We start from the raw sequence: 18745 nt of genomic DNA, 5'->3' as shown, positions 1-18745 counted from the left end.
GAACTATTTATTAATCTGATATGAATTGTCAATTAGCACACAATTAAAAAGACCCCAGTGTTATTGTGCCTGCATTCAATAGGCTTGGCATGTATTAACCCAGGCTATTCATCCTCGTGTATTGAAGTACTGTTATCTTGTTCATACTTTAGTGCGTACCTGTCTTTACCCATGTGAGTACAGAATAAATCTATTATATTTTTATTTGCGTATATTCATGCTAGTATATCTCAGAGTAGTATCGTGTCTCCAAGCTCGTTCCCGTAAGGAATTTGATCTCGGCAACCTAATGTAAAGATTTTAAAAATAGTTTAGTAAGTGATTACTTTAGACTTTATACCTATGGTGCCGCAGTAGCACTTCTTAAACAGTAGAGTCAACAGAAGTCACCAGGAGAATGAGACAAAATTCCGTTAAATGCTAAATTCTTCCCAGAATTCCAGTTGAAGTCCACTTCTCAAGAGTAAACACTAAGATTAAATTTCCCCCATCAACGTTAAAACCTCTGGAACAAGTGTCTTTTAAACCATCCCGGAATAAGTGACACAGAAACCCGTACGGAACACAAAAATAAAGCTTCTATCCTCGTAGAAAGTTTTTTCCCAGCATTTAAATAGGTCAAAGTCAGGAATGAAACCATTAGTGATCTCTCCGAACTTGCATAAGTAAGGTAAAGGTTGCATTTGTGCAGGCTTCCATTTCAACGACCACTAGCTTATCGGTGTTTATCAGCCGCTGCCCTGCTGCCCGCTGGCAGCTAGCTAATCACCTATTTTGGGTATTTATTCCTATTTCAATTTCTTTTCGCTTCGGAATTTAATTGATTTCTCCTCAAAAATAGTGGGTGGTTTTTAAGAATGGCTCCCATGAAAAACAAATCTATAGAATGGTAAATATTTGAATTTGTTTTAAAAATATATGTAAATGGTTCAGATGTTGTACTGTTTTATAATAGTTTTCGGTTGTTTCAATTTAATGGCTGTTATTGGGTACACGTAGGCTACAAGTCAAGCTATCTGTATTTAAAGTCAACACCATTTTTTTACTGGGCAGTATCTAGTTTTTTACCATTATATATTTCTGCAAGACCGCCAAGTGGATAAAGAAAGGACTCTAGGTAACACAAAGTTTCGGACAACTAATCAGAGGCGACGCTTAAGCGTTGCCTATAGTAAAGGCCAAACGGCTCCTTTGTTTTATTATTCTTATTTTTGTCCCAGAGGCACTTTATATGGAAGGGGTCGTCGTAGAAACTTCAAAGGTAGCTCATTCAATTAGAAATCGAGAGTTCTAGTGCCTTTTTAATAGTCGAAAGTGATTGGAGGGCAACTATTCCTCCCCCACCCATTATTCCCTCAAACACATCCAATCAAATTATGAGATAGTCATTTTGTTCAGCGTAGTCGATTTCCAGATAGAAAATATGTTTTTGAGGAGGACACTCCCCCACAACCATCAGGGCAAGGGTTTTAAGTTATGCCATTGGGGCATATAAGGTTTTTATAGAAGGCGATGTCGTAGAAACTTCAAAACAGGCTCATTCGATCGAAAATTCAAAGGGACAGTGCCCTTTTTAATAGTCGAAATTGATTGGAGGGCAACTAGCCCCCCCCCACGCCTATCATTTCCCCAAACTCATCTAATCAAAATTTTGAGATAGCAATTTTGTTCAACGTAGCTGATTTCCAGATAGAAAATATGTTTTTGAGGAGGACACTCCCCCACAACCCTGGAGGCAATTGTTTTAATTTATGCCCTGGGGGAATATAAGGTTTTTTTTATAGAAGGCGTTGCCGTTGAAACTTCAAAACATGCTCGTTAGCTTGAACACTCAAAGAGATCGTATCGGTCTTAGAAGTCAAACTTGATTGAAGGGCCACTAGCCCCCCCCCCACGCCCATCATTCCCCTAAACACATCTAATCAAAATTGTGAGATAGCCATGAGATAGCCAAGGCTTATTCGATTGGAAATTCATAAGGCTAGTGTCCTTTTTAATAGTCGAAAGTGATTGAAGGGCAACTAGAGCACTCCCCCCCCCAAACGCACATCATTCCCCCAAACGCATTCAATCAAAATTTTGAGATAGCCATTTTGTTCAGCGTAGTTGATTTCCTGATAGAAAATATGTTTCTGAGGAATACACTCCCCCACAACCCTCAAGGCAAGGGTTTTAAGTTATACCCTGGGGGCATATAAGGTTTTATAGAAGGCGTTGTCGTAGAAACTTCAAAAAAGACTCATTTTAATAGTCGAAATAGTCATTTAATAGTCGCCCGTTTTAATAGTCGAAAGTGAGTTGAGGGCAACTAACCCCCCTCTCATGCCCACCTTTTCCCCAAACCCATCCGATCAAAATTTTGAGACAGCCATTTTATTAAACTTAGTTTTAAGTTCTTGAAATTAGGTCTTTGAGGATGACAACTCTCCCACAGCCCTCAATGCAAGGGTTGTAGGTTATGCCCTGGGGGCATATAAGGTTTTTTATAGACAACGTTGTCGTAGAAACTTCAGAAAGGGCTCATTCGATTGGAAATTTAAATGGCTAGTTCCCTTTTTAATAGTCGAAAGTGATTGGAAGGCAACTTACACCCCTTCCACGCCCACCATTTCCCCAAACACATCCAATCAAAATTTTGATATAGCCATTTTGTTCAACGTAGTTGAAATTTTTGGAAATTATATATTTGAGCAGGACATACCCCCCACAGTCTTCAGGGCAAGGGTTATAAGTTATGCCCTGGGAGCATATATGGTTCTTATGGAAGGAATGCTCGTATAAATTTCAGAGAAGGCTCATTTGATTGAAAATTGAAAGTTCTAGTTCACTTTTTAAGCGTCAAAAGATATTGGAGGGTAACCAGCTCCCCTCCCCCCAAATGCATAAAATAAAAATTTTAACATGGCTATTTTTTTTAAAATAGTTCAAAAAGTCAGATAACAAAAACTTCGGGGTCGACAAAATCCACCAGGGCCCGGGGGTAGGCGTTGTAAGTTATGTCCTGGGGGAATATATGAGTGTTATAGAAGGGATGCTCGTATATACTTCAAAAAGGGCTCATTTGATTGGAAATTGAAAGTTCTAGTTCACGTTTTAAGAATCAAAAGAAGTTGGAGGGCAGCTAGCCCCCCCCCTCCACGTTCTTTTTTACTCAAACCCATCCGATAAGAACTTTGAGATAGTTTTTTTTAAATAGTTCAAAGACCATATAAAGAAAACTCAGGGGCCATCACAGCCCCCCCAAGGCCCGAGGGCAGTTGTTGTAAGTTATGCCATGGGGGAATATATGTTTTTTATTGAAGGGATACTCGTAAAAAATTCAGAGATGGCTTATTTGATTTGAAATTGAAAGTTCTAGTTAAGTTTTTAGAGTCAAAAGAGAGTGGAGGGCAACTTACCCCCCACGCCCCTTTTTCCCCAAATGCATCCAATAAAATTTTGAATTAGCCATTAAGTTAAAAATGTCTAAAAAGTCAGATAACAAAAACTGAGGTGTTGTCACAACCCCCCAGGGCCCGGGGGCAGGCGTTGTTAGTTATGCCCTTGGGCATATATTGTTCGTATGAAAGGGATTCTCGTATAAACTTCAGAGAGGGCTCATTTGATTGAATATTGGAAGTTTGAGCTCACTTTTTAATAGTCAAAAGAGATCCGAGGGAAGCTACATACAATATATATATTAATGTAAATGAATAAATAAATCTTAAAACGAGTGAAACTTAAATTGAATATGCAAATCAAGTTTGAATCGAATAAAAATAACTACAAACAAGAGTTTGGGTATCGTCTCTCTGCAGGAGCCTAAAACCTACTGCGTCATTGGCGCTTTACTGAAAACTAAAAAAAACAAGCTTTTTTCACTGAAATTAAGGAGTGACATTAAAACTTAAAACTACCAGAATTTATTCCTAATATGGCAGAAATTACGCCATCCTCTACGTCTCACTCTTTACAATAAAGTTTTTCATTGTTTAAAAAAATAGAGTCGTGAGAAAGGGTCTAACTTTTGTATAGAGAGCGAGATGTTGTGGAGGGGGAATCCTCTTTCATATACGGAATAATTTCTGTTTGTTTTAAGTTTTAATGTCACTCCTTACTTTCAGTTAAAAAAACTTTTTTTTTTATTTAATTTTTGAACGTTTTTGAATAAATGCAGGTTTTGATCTTGGCTCACCGTACATGAATAATTAAAACAAAATTTTAATATTAATTTTCTTTTATTTGGTTAAATGGCTTTCTCGAAACTTGTTTCATTTTTATTTACGAACGTTTTATTAGTAATAAATATACGTAACTTACGAATTAACTTAAGTAACGAAGTTCTATATTCATATATTTTTAATACGTACATTAGGGGGTTTGCCCCCTAGTTAATAACTCTTTCTTTAAGCGAAAATTTGGATTTTTTTCCAATTCTTTAAAAATGACTGCTTAATCACAAAGGCCGTTAATTAGAATAAATAGCTCTTATGAAAGTACTAAAAAACCTTTGGCTTAAAGAGTGAGTATTGACTAGGGGGTGAACCCAATCATATATTTAATATTTTCTGTTCGTTTAAAGTTTTGATGTTGCTGCTGTTGCAGTTGAAAAACTAGTTTTTTATATTTAATTTCTGATCTTTTTTTAAATAATAATGGGAAGTCCGGCGTCCCCTTCATAGCAATGTCCCTTCCCCCATGAAAACTTCCAGTCATGCAAAGATCCTCCCACATAGCCCCCGACCCCCCCCCCCCACTACCAGGAAAAATCTCCCCTGAAAACGTCTGTACTGTATACTTCCCAATAACCAATACTATATGTTAACATTGGGTAAAGTTCATAACTTTCAGCCCTCTTCCCAGGAACTCCGGGGGACAAGTCACCCTAAAAGACATACTTATAATATTTTCGAACATACTGAACAAAATGGCTATCTCAAAATTTTGATCAGGTGACTTTGGGAAAAAATGAGCGTGGGAGGGTGCCTAGTTGCCCTCCATTTTTTTTTTGGTCACTTAAAAAGGGCACTAGAACTTTTAATTTCCATTCCAATGAACCCTCAAACGATATTCTAGGACCACTGGGTCGATACGATCACCCCTGGGGAAAAAAAATAAAAAAATAAACACGCATCCCTGATCTTTCTTCTGGCAAAAAATACAAAATTCCACATTTGTGCAAATAGAAGCTTGAAACCTCCACAATAGGGTTCTCTGATACGTTGAATATGATGGTGTGATTTTCATTAAGGTTTCATAATTTTTCGGGGGTTTTTCCCCATTTTTTCGAAAATCGGCCAAATATTTTGAGGTGCGTAACTTTTGATAGGTATAATTAAACTTGATGAAACTTATATATCAGCATTAAATACAATTCTTTTGATGTATCTATTTGTATCAAAATACTGTTCTCTAGAGTTTCGGTTACTATTGAGCAGGGTCACTCCTTACTTACAGTTCGTTACCACGAACTGTTTGAAACGAATTATATTACAAATGTTTTCTTTTGTACTTAATATTGAAAATAAATATTAAAATTACAGTAAAATTTTGAACTGATGAGCCTTTAGCAAATAATATCATTATACATAAAATATTCAGTTTGATTTGTTAGTTCTTTTGAACATTGGTCAATACAAATATATTTTCACTACAAAACAAATTATGATACTGACCCCTTCTTTAACTATAAAAACCTAAACCCTTCTGCGCCATTGGAGCTTCATTGAAAACGAATTACTCGTATATTACAAATTTGTTATTTTCCAGTTCTTACTGCATTGAAAATGAAAATAAAAATTAGAGTGAAAAAAAATCTGGAACTGATGGATCTTTCAACATTTAATATCATTATTTATCTAATATTCAATTTGATTTTGTTTATACTTTCCAAGACTGTTCAAGACTCATATAGTTTTGCCATTGTTTTTAACTCTGCCATTTTTTGTAACTAATCGTGTTAGTTTGTTATGAAAACATTCTATGGCTTCTAGGCATTTATTTGAGCGGAAAACTGCACCTCAAACTTTGTGGAACATGCATTTTTTTGTATGAAACACCAAAATATAATAAAATGTTAATTTTCGGAGTGTTCCACCACTCGCAAGCAAGTGCCATTGGTATTTTTGAATCTGCATGGTCAATTTAGGGGGTGGAGGGTAGGCTAATTCTCGTAGCAGCCCCATTCCGTCGTGGTATGGTTCACATTTTCAACACCTGGGGTCCGGAATATCATATAATATACCAAGCATACAACTACCCCAAATCAGTATCAATAAATAAATGAAACCCAAAACGAACAAAAATTAAAATAAATATTAGAGTCAAACTCAAAACGAGGATATATTAATATGATTAGGGTTCAAAGCCCCTATGCTTTCTAAAAGCCAGAATATAATTTGTACTTTACTGAAAAAAAAATCAAATGAGTTTTCTGGAAAAAAATGGGCATTGCTAATTTAATATACATATGCTGATATTTTTTCCCTAAAATCTTAATTAATTTTTTGATTTCTTAAAGTTGCAAAACTGAAAATATTTCAAAGAACTGTTTTCAGTAAAGCGCCAATGACGAAGTAGGTTTTAAGCAGTGAGACGATGCACAAACTCTTGTTTGTAGTTATTTTTATTCGATTCAAACTTAATTTGAATATTCAATTTAAGTTTCACTCGTTTTAAGATTTATCTATTCATTTACATTAATATATATTGTATGTTTGTTCGCATTTATTGTTTATTTAATTTCTGTTCGTTTGAAGTTTCATTTATACTTTAATAGCAAAATATTTGTTTTCGTTTTAAGCTTGATTTTCATATTCAATCCAAGCATTACTAGCTTTAAGATCTATTTATTCATTTATATTATTACTTGTTGTGTCTTTTGCTATGATTGTGTATTTAATTTCTGTTCGTTTTGGGTTTTATTTATTCTTTAATAGTACTTTCTAGTCGTTTTGAGTTTGAATTTTAACAAGTATTTGTATCTCCTGAGCTTAAGTTTAAAATGGCCTTTACTTTTCTTTGAAAAACTTATTTTTCGGAAAGTTTTTTTTTAATTAATTTTGTTCGTTTTTGATTGTAAAAATTTTCAAGTTTTTATGGGATGGAGGGGGGTGCTTACTGTCCGATTAATCTTAAATTTTAAAAACGATCTAGAACTTTCAATTTAAATCCAAATAGGCTTTATTCAAAGTCTATACGATTACCTCTTTGACAAAAACCTTATATATGAACAATAGACAGCTTGCATAGCTTATGGACAGCGATTGACAACAATGGAATAGATTGAAAAAATAGCTCCAATAAGGGGGTTTAGACCATTTCACTTGCTGACACAAAGGGATCACGACTGTTTGGAATTGACCTTAATAGGAATATGTGTGCCAAAGCAATTTTGTATCTATCACAGAGTATGTATTTTAACCTTATAATTGGATAATTATAATAGATTTACTATCTGTTCTTCTCATACAAACCCCTTCCCATAAGTTATAAACCCCCCTTAATAAGTTTTGCCCCAGTGCATAACTTACAACGCCTACCCCTGGGCCTTGGTGGGCTGTGTCGACACCGGAGTTTTTTGTTATCAGAACTTTGAACTATTTTAACAAAATGTCTATCACAAAATTTTTATCTGATGCATTTAGGGCATGGAGGAGGTAGAGGGGTTAGTTGCCCTTCAATCTCTTTTTACTCTGAAAAAGTGAACAAGAACTTTCAATTTTCAATCAAATGAGCCCTCTCTAAAGTTTATACGAGCACTCCTTCCAAAAGAAATAATATGAAGGATTCAGAGAATCTTTAAATTACAACCCTTGCCCTGAGGGCTTTGGGGGAGTTGTAATCCTCAAAGACCTAATTTCCAGAACTTAAAACTACGTTTAATAAAATGGCTGTCTTAAAATTTTGATTGGATGTGTTTGGGGAAAAGGTGGGCGTGAGAGGGGGTTAGTTGTCCTCAAATCACTTTCGACTATTACAAAGAGCACCAGCCCTCGGAATTTCCAACCAAATGAGCTTTTTTTGAAGTTTCTACGACACTGCTTTTTATAAAGAGCTTATATGCCCCCAGGGCATAACTTAAAACCCTTGCCCTGAGGGTTGTGGGGGATTGTCCTCCTCAAAAACATAGTTTCTATTTGGAAATCAACTACGCTGAACAAAATAGCTATCTCAAAATTTTGATTGGATGTGTTTGGGGAAATGGTGGGCGGGGTGGATAGTTGCCCTCCAATCACTTTCGATAATTAAAAAGGGCACTAGCCCTTTGAATTTCCAATTGAATGTGCCTGTTTGGAAGTTTCTACGACAACGCCTTCTATAAAAACCTTATGTGCCCCCAGGCATAACTTAAAACTTGCCCTGAGGGTTATGGGGGAGTATCCTCCTCAAAAACATATTTTCTATCTAGAAATCAACTACACTGAACAAATTGGTTATCTCAAAAGTTTGATTGGATGTGTTTGGGGAAATGATGGGCGTGGGGAGGGGGGCTAGTTGCCCTCCAATCACTTTCGATTATTAAAAAGGGCACTAGCCCTTTGAATTTCCAATCGAATGAGGCTTTTTTGAAGTTTTTACGACAACGCTTTCTATAAAAGTCTAATATGCCCCCAGGGCATAACATAAAACCCTTGCCCTGAGGGTTGTGGGGGATTGTCGTCCTCAAAAACGTATTTTCTATTTGGAAATCAACTACACTGAACAAAATGGTTATCTCAAAATTTTGATTGGATGTGTTTGGGGGAATGATGGGCGTAGGGGGGGGCTAGTAGCCCTCCAATCACTTTTGACTATTAAAAAGGGCACTATCCCTTTGAATTTCCAATTGAATGAGCCTTTTTTGAAGTTTCTATGACAACTCCTTCTATAAAAACCTTATATGCCCCAGGGCATAATTTTAAACCCTTGCCCTGAGGGTTGTGGGGGATTGTCCTCCTCAAAAACACGTTTTCTATCTGAAAATCAACTACGCTGAACAAAATGGCAATCTCAAAATTTTGATTGGATGTGTTTGGGAGAATGATGGGCGTGGGGAGGGGCTAGTTGCCCTCCAATCACTCTCGACTATTAAAAAGGGCACTATCACTTTGAATTTACAATCGAATGAGCCTTTTTTGAAGTTTCTATGACAACACCTTCTATAAAAATCTTATATGCCCCCAGGGCATATCTTAAAACCCTTGCCCTGAAGGTTCTGGGGGAGTGTCCTCCTCAAAAACATATTTTCTATCTGGAAATCAACTACGCTGAACAAAATGTCTATCTCCAAATTTTGATTGTATGTGTTTGGGGAAATGATGGCCTGGGGGGGGGCTAGTTGCACTCCAATTACTTTCGACTATTAAAAAGGGCACTGGCCGTTTCATTTCAAATTGAATGAACCCCTTTTGAAGCTTTTACAACAGCGCCATCGATAAAAAACTTGTATTCCACCAGGGCATAGCGTACAACCATTGCTCCAAGGGTTGTGGGGGAGTGTCCTCCTCAAAAATATATTTTCTATCTCGAAATGAAATACGCTGAAGAAAATAGCTATCTGAAAATTTTGATTGGATGTGTTTGGGAAAATGATGGGCGTGGGGGGGAGGGGGCTAGTTACACTCCAATCATTTTCGACTATGAAAAAGGGCACTAGCCCTTTAATTTCCAATCGATTGAGCCTGTTTTGAAGTATCTACGACAACGCCTTCTATAAAAAACCTTATATGCCCCCAGGGTATAACTTAAAACCCTTGCCCTGAGGGTTGTGGGAGAGTATCCTCCTCAAAAACATATTTTCTATGTGAAAATCAACTACGCTGAACAAAATGGCTATCTCAAAATTTTTATTGGATGTCTTTGGGGGAATGATTGGCGTGGGGGTGGGGCTAGTTGCCCTCCAATCATTTTCGACTATTAAAAAGGGCACTAGCCCTTTAATTTCCAATCGAATGAGCCTTTTTTAAAGTTTCTACGACAACGCTTTCTATAAAAACTTTATATGACCCTAGGACATAACTTAAAACCCTTGCCCTGAGGGTTGTGGGGGAGTGTCCTCCTCCAAAATATATTTTCTATCTGGAAATCAACTACGCTGAACAAAATGGCAATATGAAAATTTTGATTTTAATGTGTTTGGGGAAGTGATGGGTGTAGGGGGAGGGGGCTAGTTACACTCCAATTACTTTCGACTATTAAAAAGGGCACTAGCTCTTTAATTTCCAATCGAATGAGCCTGATTTGAAGTTTCTACGACAACACCTTTTATAAAAACCTTATATGCCCCCAGGGCATAACTTAAAACCCTTGCCCTGAGGGCTGGGGGAGTATCCTCCTCAAAAGTGTATTTTCTATCTGGAAATCAAGTACGCTTAACAAAATGGCTATCTCAAAATTTTGATTGGATGTGTTCGGGGGAATGATGGGCGTGGGGGGGGGGGGCTAGTTGCCCTCCAATCATTTTCGACTATTAAAAAGGGCACTAGAACTCTCGATGTCCAATTGAATGAGCCCCCTTTGAAACTTCTACGACGACCCCTTTCATATGAAGTGCCTCTGGGAAAAAAAAATAATAAATAATAATAAAACATTGGAGCCGTATGGCCTTTACTATAGGCAACGCTACAGATTTGCCTCTGATAGTTCAAAGATCAGATAAGAAAAAACTCCTGTCTCGACACCCCCACCCCCAAGGCCGGGGCAGGCGTTGTAAGTATTGCGCTTGGGGCATATATGGTTCTTATGGAAAGTATGCTCGTATAAACTTCAGAGAGGGTTCATTTGAATGGATATCAAAATTTGTAGTTCATTTTCTCAGAGTGAAAAAAGATCAGAGGGCAACTAGACCCTCCCGCCCTCCACGCCTTTGGGTGTATCGGATGGATAAACCCATCTGATAAAAATGTCAGGTGACCATTATGTTAAAAATAGTTCAACCATCAGATATTAAAACTCCAGGGTTGACACAACCCCCCAGGGACCAGGGATAGGCGTTATAATGTATACTCTGGGGATATATATAGTTCTTATAGAAGTGATACTCGTATAAACTTCAGAGAGGACTCGTTTTATTGAAAATAGAAAGTTCTAGTTCACTTTTAAAGAATCAAAAGAGACTGAAGCTTAATCTAGTCCCCCACGCCATTTTTCCCCAAACCCATCCGATAAAAATTTTAAGATAGCCATTTTGTTAAAATAGTTCAAACATCAGATATTAAAAACTACGAGGTTGAGACAAACCCATTTTTTCACTTTAATATTGTTACTTTGATATCAGTTTTGTTACTTTGATGAATATTTGATTTTTGTTTTAAATTTGATTTTGAAATAAGGAATTTTTAAAAACTTGAATTTTTTTGCAATTAAAAACGAATGAAAAGTAATTAAAAAAAACTTTCCGAAAAATAAGTTTTTCAAAGAAAAGTAATGGCCATTTTAAACTTAAGCTCAGAAGATGCAAATACCTTTTAAAATTCAAACTCAAAACGACCTGAACTTACTATTATTAAAGAAAAAAAAACAAGTTTGTTAAACTGAAAGTAAGGAGCGACATTAAAACTTAAAACGAACAGAAATTATTCCGTATATGAAAGGGGCTGTCCCCTCCTCAATGCCTCGCTCTTTACGCTAAAGTTTTTTATTGTTTAAAAAAATAAAGTTGTGAGACAGAGTCAAACTTTAGCGTAAAGAGTGATGCGTTGAGAAGGGGACAGCTCCTTTCATATACGGAATAATTTCTGTTCGTTTTAAGTTTTAATGTCGCTCCTTACTTTCAGTTTATAAACCTTGTTTTTTTTTATTTAATTTCTGATCGTTTTTTAGTTAATGCAGCTTTTATTTGCATAAAAATTTTACTTTTCTTTTGCTAAATGGACGTCTTTACAAATTAACTTACGTAACTAATTTCTATATTCGTATATTTTTCTTCTGGCAAAAAATACAAAGTTGCAGATTTTTGCAGATATGAGCTTGAAACTAATGCACTAGGGTTTTCTGATACGCTGAATCTGACGGTGTGATTTTCATTAAAAGTCTTTCACTTGTAGGGGATGTTTCCCCCTCTTTAAAAAATCAGGTAAATTTTCTCAGGCTCGTAGCCTTTGATGAGTAATACTAAACTTAATAAAATTCATATATCTAGAATCAGCATTATAAACACATCCTATTGATACATTTATTGACAGCAAAATTCCGTTTTTAAAAGTTTCGATTACTCTTGAGCCGTATCGCTTGTTTTTTCATTGTTTTTTTTTTATTACGTATATGTTATACGTATATGAGGGGGTTGTCCCCTTTGTCAATACCACGCTCTTTACGTTAAAAGTTAAAAAAAATTTTGATTCACAAACCCCTGAATCACAAAGGCCGTTTAATTAGAATAGATAGCTCTTTTGAAAGCAATAAAAAAAACTGTAGCGTAAAGAGCGAGGTTTTGACTTGGGGGAGAACCCCCTCACATACGTTATAATTTCTGTTCGTTTTAAGTTCTAATATTCCTTCTTACATTTCAGTTGAAAAAATTTGTTTTTTTTTATTTAATTTCTGATCGTTTTTTAAATAATACTTGGAAATCCGGCACCCCCTTCATAGAAATGTACCTTCCCCCAAAGGCACATCCTCTACGGCACTCTTCTCCAGAGTACGCCCCGCCTCTAGCCCCCCCCCTCCAGAAAAAAATCCTTCCTGAAAATGGTTGTATACTTCCCAATAACCAATAAATAATGCTGGCAAGTCCGGCGCCCCCTTCATGGCAATTTCCCTTCCCCCATGAAAAATTCCTTCATGAACAGATCCTCCAACATAACCACCGACCCACCCTTCCCTCCCACTACCAGAAAAAAACCTCCTGAAAACTTCTGTATACTTCCCAATAACCAATACTATATGTTAACCTTGGGTAAAGTTCATAACTTTTAGCCCTCCCTCTGGGAACTTCGGGGGATTAAGTCATCCTAAAAGACATATTTATCATATTTTTGACCATGTTGAACAAAATGGCAATCTCAAAATTTTGATCGGGTGACTTTGGTAAAAAAATAAGCGTGGGAGGGGGCCTAGTTGCCCTCCATTTTTTTTTGGTCACTTAAAAATGGCACAAGAACTTTTAATTTCCGTTCCAATGAGCCGTTCTACGATATTCTAGGACCACTGGGTCGGTACGATCACCCCTGGGGAAAAAAAAAAAATAAAATAAACACGTATCCGTCATCTTTCTTCTGGCAAAAAACGTAAAATTCCACATTTTTGTAGATAGGAGCTTGAAGCCTCTACAGTAGGGTTCTCTGATACGCTGAATATGATGGTATGATTTTCATTGAGGTTCTATAACTTTTAGGGGGTCTTTCCCCCTTTTTTTGAAAATCAGCCAAATTTTCTCAGGCCCGTAACTTTTGATGGGTAGCACTAAACTTGATGAAAGTTATATATTTGAAACCAGCATTGAAATCTGATTCTTTTGATATATCTATTGGTATCAAAAACTCGTTTTCTAGAGTTTCGGTTACCATTGAGCCGGGTCGCTCCTTACTTACAGTTCGTTACCACGAACTGTTTGAAAGAATAAATGAAACCCAAAACGAACAGAAATTAAATAAACAATCATAGCAAAAACATACAACAACTAATAATATAAATGAATAAATAGATCTTAAAGCGAGTAATGCTTAGATTGAATATGAATATCAAGCTTAAAACAATGTATTATTTTCCTATTGAGGCATAAATGAAACTTAAAACGAACAGAAATTAAATCAACAATCAGTGCAAACAAACATACAATAGATATTAATGTAAATGAATAAATAAATCTTAAAACGAGTGAAACTTAAATTGAATATGCAAATCAAGCTTGAAACAAACAAAAATCTCTACAAGCAAGAGTTTGGGTATGACCTCCTTCTCTCACTGTAAAAGTCTAAAACCTACTATGTCATTGGCGCTTTACTGAAAATTATATGCGTCTTGAATAGTCTTGGAACGTATTAACAACATCACATTGAATATTTGATGTATAATGATATTAATTGTTGAAAGATCCATCAGTTCAACAATTTATTTAATTGTGATTGTATTTTAATTTTCAATGCTGTAAGAACGAAAAGAAAAATGATTTTATTATAATTCATTTTCATTGAAGTGCCAATGACGCAGAAGGCTTTTGGTTTTTATTTACAGTTAGGAAAGGAGGCAGTATCCAAACATTTGTTTGTAGGGAAACTATATTCGTCTTTAACAACTTTAAAAAGAGCTAATCAATTAAACTGAATGTTTGATGTATAATAATATTAATTGCTGATAGCTAATCAATTCAAAATGTTGCCATAATTTTAATGTTTATTTTCAATATTAAGTACAAAAGAAAATATTTGTCATAAAATTGGTTTTCAGTAAAGCGCCAATGACATAGTAGGTTTTAGACTTTTACAGTGAGAAAAGGAGGTCGTACCCAAACTCTTGTTTCTGGTGATTTTTGTTTGTTTCAAGCTTGATTTGCATATTCAATTGAAGTTTCGCTCATTTTAGGATTTATTAATTAACTTACATTAATATCTATTGCATATTTGTTTGCTTTGATTGTTTTTTTAATTTATGATCGTTTTAAGTTTCATTTATACTTCCATAGAAAATATTTTGTTTGTTTTAAGCTTGATATTCATATTCAATCTAAGCATTACTCGCTTTAAGATCTATTTATTCATTTATTTTATTACTTGTTGTATGTTTTTGCTCTAAATCCTCACATTATTTCTGGTCGTTTTGTGTTTCTATTGCGATTTAATAACAGGTCCAGGTTGTTTTGAGTGTGAAATGTAACTTTTATCTTTTTAAGCGGAGAATAAGTCTAATATGATCTTTACTATAATTCTAAAAACTAACTTTTCAGAGTGTTTTTTAATTGATTTTTGAAAAAAAAAGTATTCAGTTGCTGCTATTTCCACATGAAATCGTTGAAACATTAAGCCGGCACGAAGCCGACGTGACATTTGGCTTGGAATGGGCACAAAGTTACCAGTACTGGTTGGGTACAGAAGTTACCAATTGATTCCATTGATGGAGGTTAGGAGCCTAGTAAACCAATCTTTTATGATACCATATGCTGTCCCATCCACCAAAGCCCCATTCTTCGAAAATTCATTAGGGGGAACTATAAATATTGTATATTACTATGTGATTACCTGTCGGGGTTTTCACGGCCATGGACTTTACCGTGTTTCCATTGATTCTGCTCACACTGCCATGAATTATTGTCCTTTTATCCATTTTATGTGACAATCCTGTCATAATTTCCTGCTCCTGAGAGAAAACGAATTTTCTTCCACTTACATTTTGTGTCCTTATGGAAGACCCAAAAGTATAAAATGCTCGGCTATTTGAAAGAAATGTACTAATTTTCGGACGAAAAACTATAGCTTTGCTGTTTAGGAGCTTTTTGCCATCTGAAAAGGTGTTGGGATAAACAAATAAAGCTTTAGAAACGGACATACTTCTGAAATTAAGGCTTGGGTGTTTTATTTTATTTATTTTTTGTACAAGTGTAGTTTAAGAGTACATCTTTAGCTCTGAAAGTCCGTATAGCTTTAACTTCTGTATTATTGGAGTTTAACGGGAATTTCGCTAACCCTGAAAATGTTGCCCTACACTAATGAAAATTTTATAAATTGGCAAAATTTGGACACAACCCAACATGGGCCCTGGAAAAGTTAATTCAAATTCCTGTCATCACATTTTCCTAATGGGGGGCCCCTCTTGCAAACCTGTCTTTATTTTACCCAGTCTTTTTTTCAACCAGCCCCGATAATTATCTTCCGATTACAGGTCTACATGATCAAAGAGATTTGTATCTGACAAGAATCAGGGTTCATAACATTTTAAAAACTAAAGATGCTAAATTTCGACACACGCTACTCAGTCGGGAAGGTTTTGCAAGTGAAGATTGGATTTCTCCCACCGATGGTATGCAAGATCTATTATTTGAAGAGGCATTGCAAATAGTAGAGAACTCCAAAGCAGATTGCTCCATATTGATTCTACTCACTACGTCTTATCTAGAAAGGACTATTGGTGATGTTAGTATAATTTGTTTTAGTATTACATCTTTACCTTATTTAGTCACAGCTATTGTTACTTGTGTACAGCATATGGGTGAACGTTCTTTTATACCTCTAAGCTTATTGAAAGCGTTACTTTTAGTTTTTTCACTTTTCTTAATTTTTAACTGTACAGACTTCCACAGCATGTTGTATTTCCAGTAAATGTTTTTCTTGTACACTTGGGTAGAGCTAATTGGACCCCCCTCCTAACTCTACTTTTTCTTAGGTTAGTTACACTCTGTACTATTTAAGCTTTTTTTTTGTTATAATCCTTAAATTTCAACCTTGAAATTACACTTTTTGACTTTGCTGCAAATACGTATCATGCAACGAGAGTCGATTTTATTTAGCATCTACATTTTAGGGCTAACGGACTGTACCCCGGAATAGTATCGATTTTTATCTAGCTTTGACATTATGTAATGTCTACATTGCTGTCGCCAAAATTTCGTCCCTTGTGTTAAGCTTAGTTCTGACAGAGCGCGAACAAAAATCGCTCTACGATATTTCATATCGCGGTGCTTTGCGGAATTCGCTATGTAGTTCTCACATTCCGTGAATTTCGTTACTATTGAGAAAATGAAGTTTAGAAGTAAAAGAAAAAAGATACCCATCAGTGCTGTTGCAGCTTGCTTGCTCACCCAGTCAGTTTTGAACTTGAGAAAAAAGCCAAAAAAGTGTGGTTGAGGCCTATTTAAAGAAAAAGAGATACACATGGTGCTTACAAGCTGCTTGTAATGGAGCTAGAACGAGAGGACCATGACTTTTTCTTTGATTACTTCCGTATGTATCCACAACAGTTCAATATTCTGCATGAGCTGGTGAAACTGTATTTACAGAAAATTTAAAACCAATTGCAGGGTTCCAATTTCTTCATAAGAACGGCTGGCTGTCACATTAAGATATCGTGCAACCGGAAGGAGCAAAAGATCCTCCTCTTTCTAGTATAAAATTGGGACGGTCCACTTTGACTTCTGTAATTCCTGAAGTCTGTAAGGTCATCTGTAAGGCCCCACAACCTCCCTATCTTCCTAATCCTTCTGCTGAAGCTTTGGAAAAGATATCTAAAGACTTTGGATCAAAATGGCAGTTCCCGAAATGCATTGGTGCTCTAGATGGCAAGCACATCAAAGTACGGTGCCCACCAAACAGTGGCTCTTAAAAATTTTGCTAAAAAAAAAAACAATTCAGTGTAATCCTTTTGGCTATGTGCGACGCAGACTACAGATTCACATTTATAGATGTGGGGTCTACAGGAAGAATCAGTGATGGTGGTGTGTTCACTTATTAAAACTTTGGCAAAGCAATTCAGAATTTAAGCTGCTCTTTTCCACCAGACTCTATTCTACCCAAGTCGAAATTGAAGCTTCCCAATGTAACAGTAGCAGACGAGGCATTCCCAGGTCAGTCTCTGAGGTTGCGAAAAGGTATTTTCAATTACAGGTTAAGCAGGGCTAGAGTGGTCATAGAAAACGCCTTCGGCATACTTTTTGCAAGGTGGCTGATTTTCCCCACTGAAATCTACTGCAAAAAAGACTCAGTGGACGACATTGTAAAGGCAGCTATTTGCCTTCACTACTTGATGAGAGACACAGAATCAAGGAGAAGACTGAACCGGTATTGTCGTCCAGGCTTTACAGATACAGAGACTGAAGATTAGTCAGTTTTCTTTGGGCAGTGGTGAAGTATAATTGAGGCACAGGGCTTTATCAACCTAAACAACCATCATTCTAATCATGGCTCTGACACTGCACATGAAATAGGGAAGATATCTACAAGCTATTTCTCTAGCAAATTAGGAGAAGCACCTTGGCAGATGGCACATATTACCAACTCAGGACAAAATTTGCCTACTCATAACTGATTTTTTTTTTCCGTTCAGCTCAGTTTTAAGAAAACAGGTGTATTTTCAAATAAAATCTGATTTAGTCTAGATAAAAAAAAGAGTTTTATCAAACTAGACAAGAACTAAACCACTGAACAAGAACTACTCAAATTGTTCAAACTCAGCTTTAAACACTAGCTCCTGCATTTTAATCTTTAAAAGTCCTTTATTTCTCTTGCCCATGCGTACCATAGACTTGTGAAAGCTTCTAAGGAAACAGCATATTTTCATCATCATCATCCTCTTGAGCTATATCTACAAACTTGTCAATCCCCGCTATGATACCTCCTTCTATTTCATTTGTTGCACCGGTGGCCCTTTTCCTTTTCTTTGATGGCTTTTCTCCATCATCACTTCTTGTACTCACAACTGTTGCATCACTTGCAATATCAGTAATATCAATTTGATTGACTGATGTATAAAAAAGAGCATCATAGTTCTCTCTGCTCACCACTACATGCTCAGTGTGCTGTTCTGGTTTTGGACTGGTAGATCCTGAAGCTGGGTAGAAAAAGATAGTTTCAGTGTCTTTGTAAGATGAAAATGAAGCCAGAAAACACATTTGTTCATATCCTGCCCAAGCTTTCTTTTTATTGGCAGCAGATCCACTTTTGACCAATTTTTCATTTTTGAATTCCCTGTTGAAAGTGTCCTTTAAATCTTTTCACTTGAACTTGCGGTCAGCAACTATAAAAGAAGCAGCTTTAGTACACTTAGCAATCATCACATCTTATCTAGTTCTAAGCGAAGTTTCTAGGCATCTAAAGTCATAAGAAAGTCTCAACAATCTCTAGAACTGTATTAAAATACT

General features: G+C 36.1%; 1 protein-coding gene across 1 annotated transcript in view; it reads left to right on the top strand.

Annotated features, from left to right (window-relative positions):
* LOC148953919 (uncharacterized) overlaps positions 1–17709 on the top strand; it is a 100246-nt gene extending 82537 nt beyond the window's left edge. Inside the window, exons 8-9 of the mRNA XM_089086021.1 lie at positions 15775–16029; positions 17387–17709. Of these exons, the coding sequence (XP_088942147.1) occupies positions 15775–16029; positions 17387–17709 (578 nt within the window). The remainder of the gene's footprint in view (positions 1–15774; positions 16030–17386) is intronic.
* The last annotated feature ends 1036 nt before the right edge of the window (positions 17710–18745 follow it).

This window comes from Artemia sp. Qi Xiang Cuo, chromosome 3 (assembly GCF_049724085.1).
Source record: "Artemia sp. Qi Xiang Cuo chromosome 3, ASM4972408v1, whole genome shotgun sequence".
NCBI lineage: Eukaryota > Metazoa > Arthropoda > Branchiopoda > Anostraca > Artemiidae > Artemia > Artemia sp. Qi Xiang Cuo.
The sequence above is the reverse complement of the archived record's forward strand: the minus strand, read 5'-3'. Positions and strand labels throughout refer to the sequence as shown.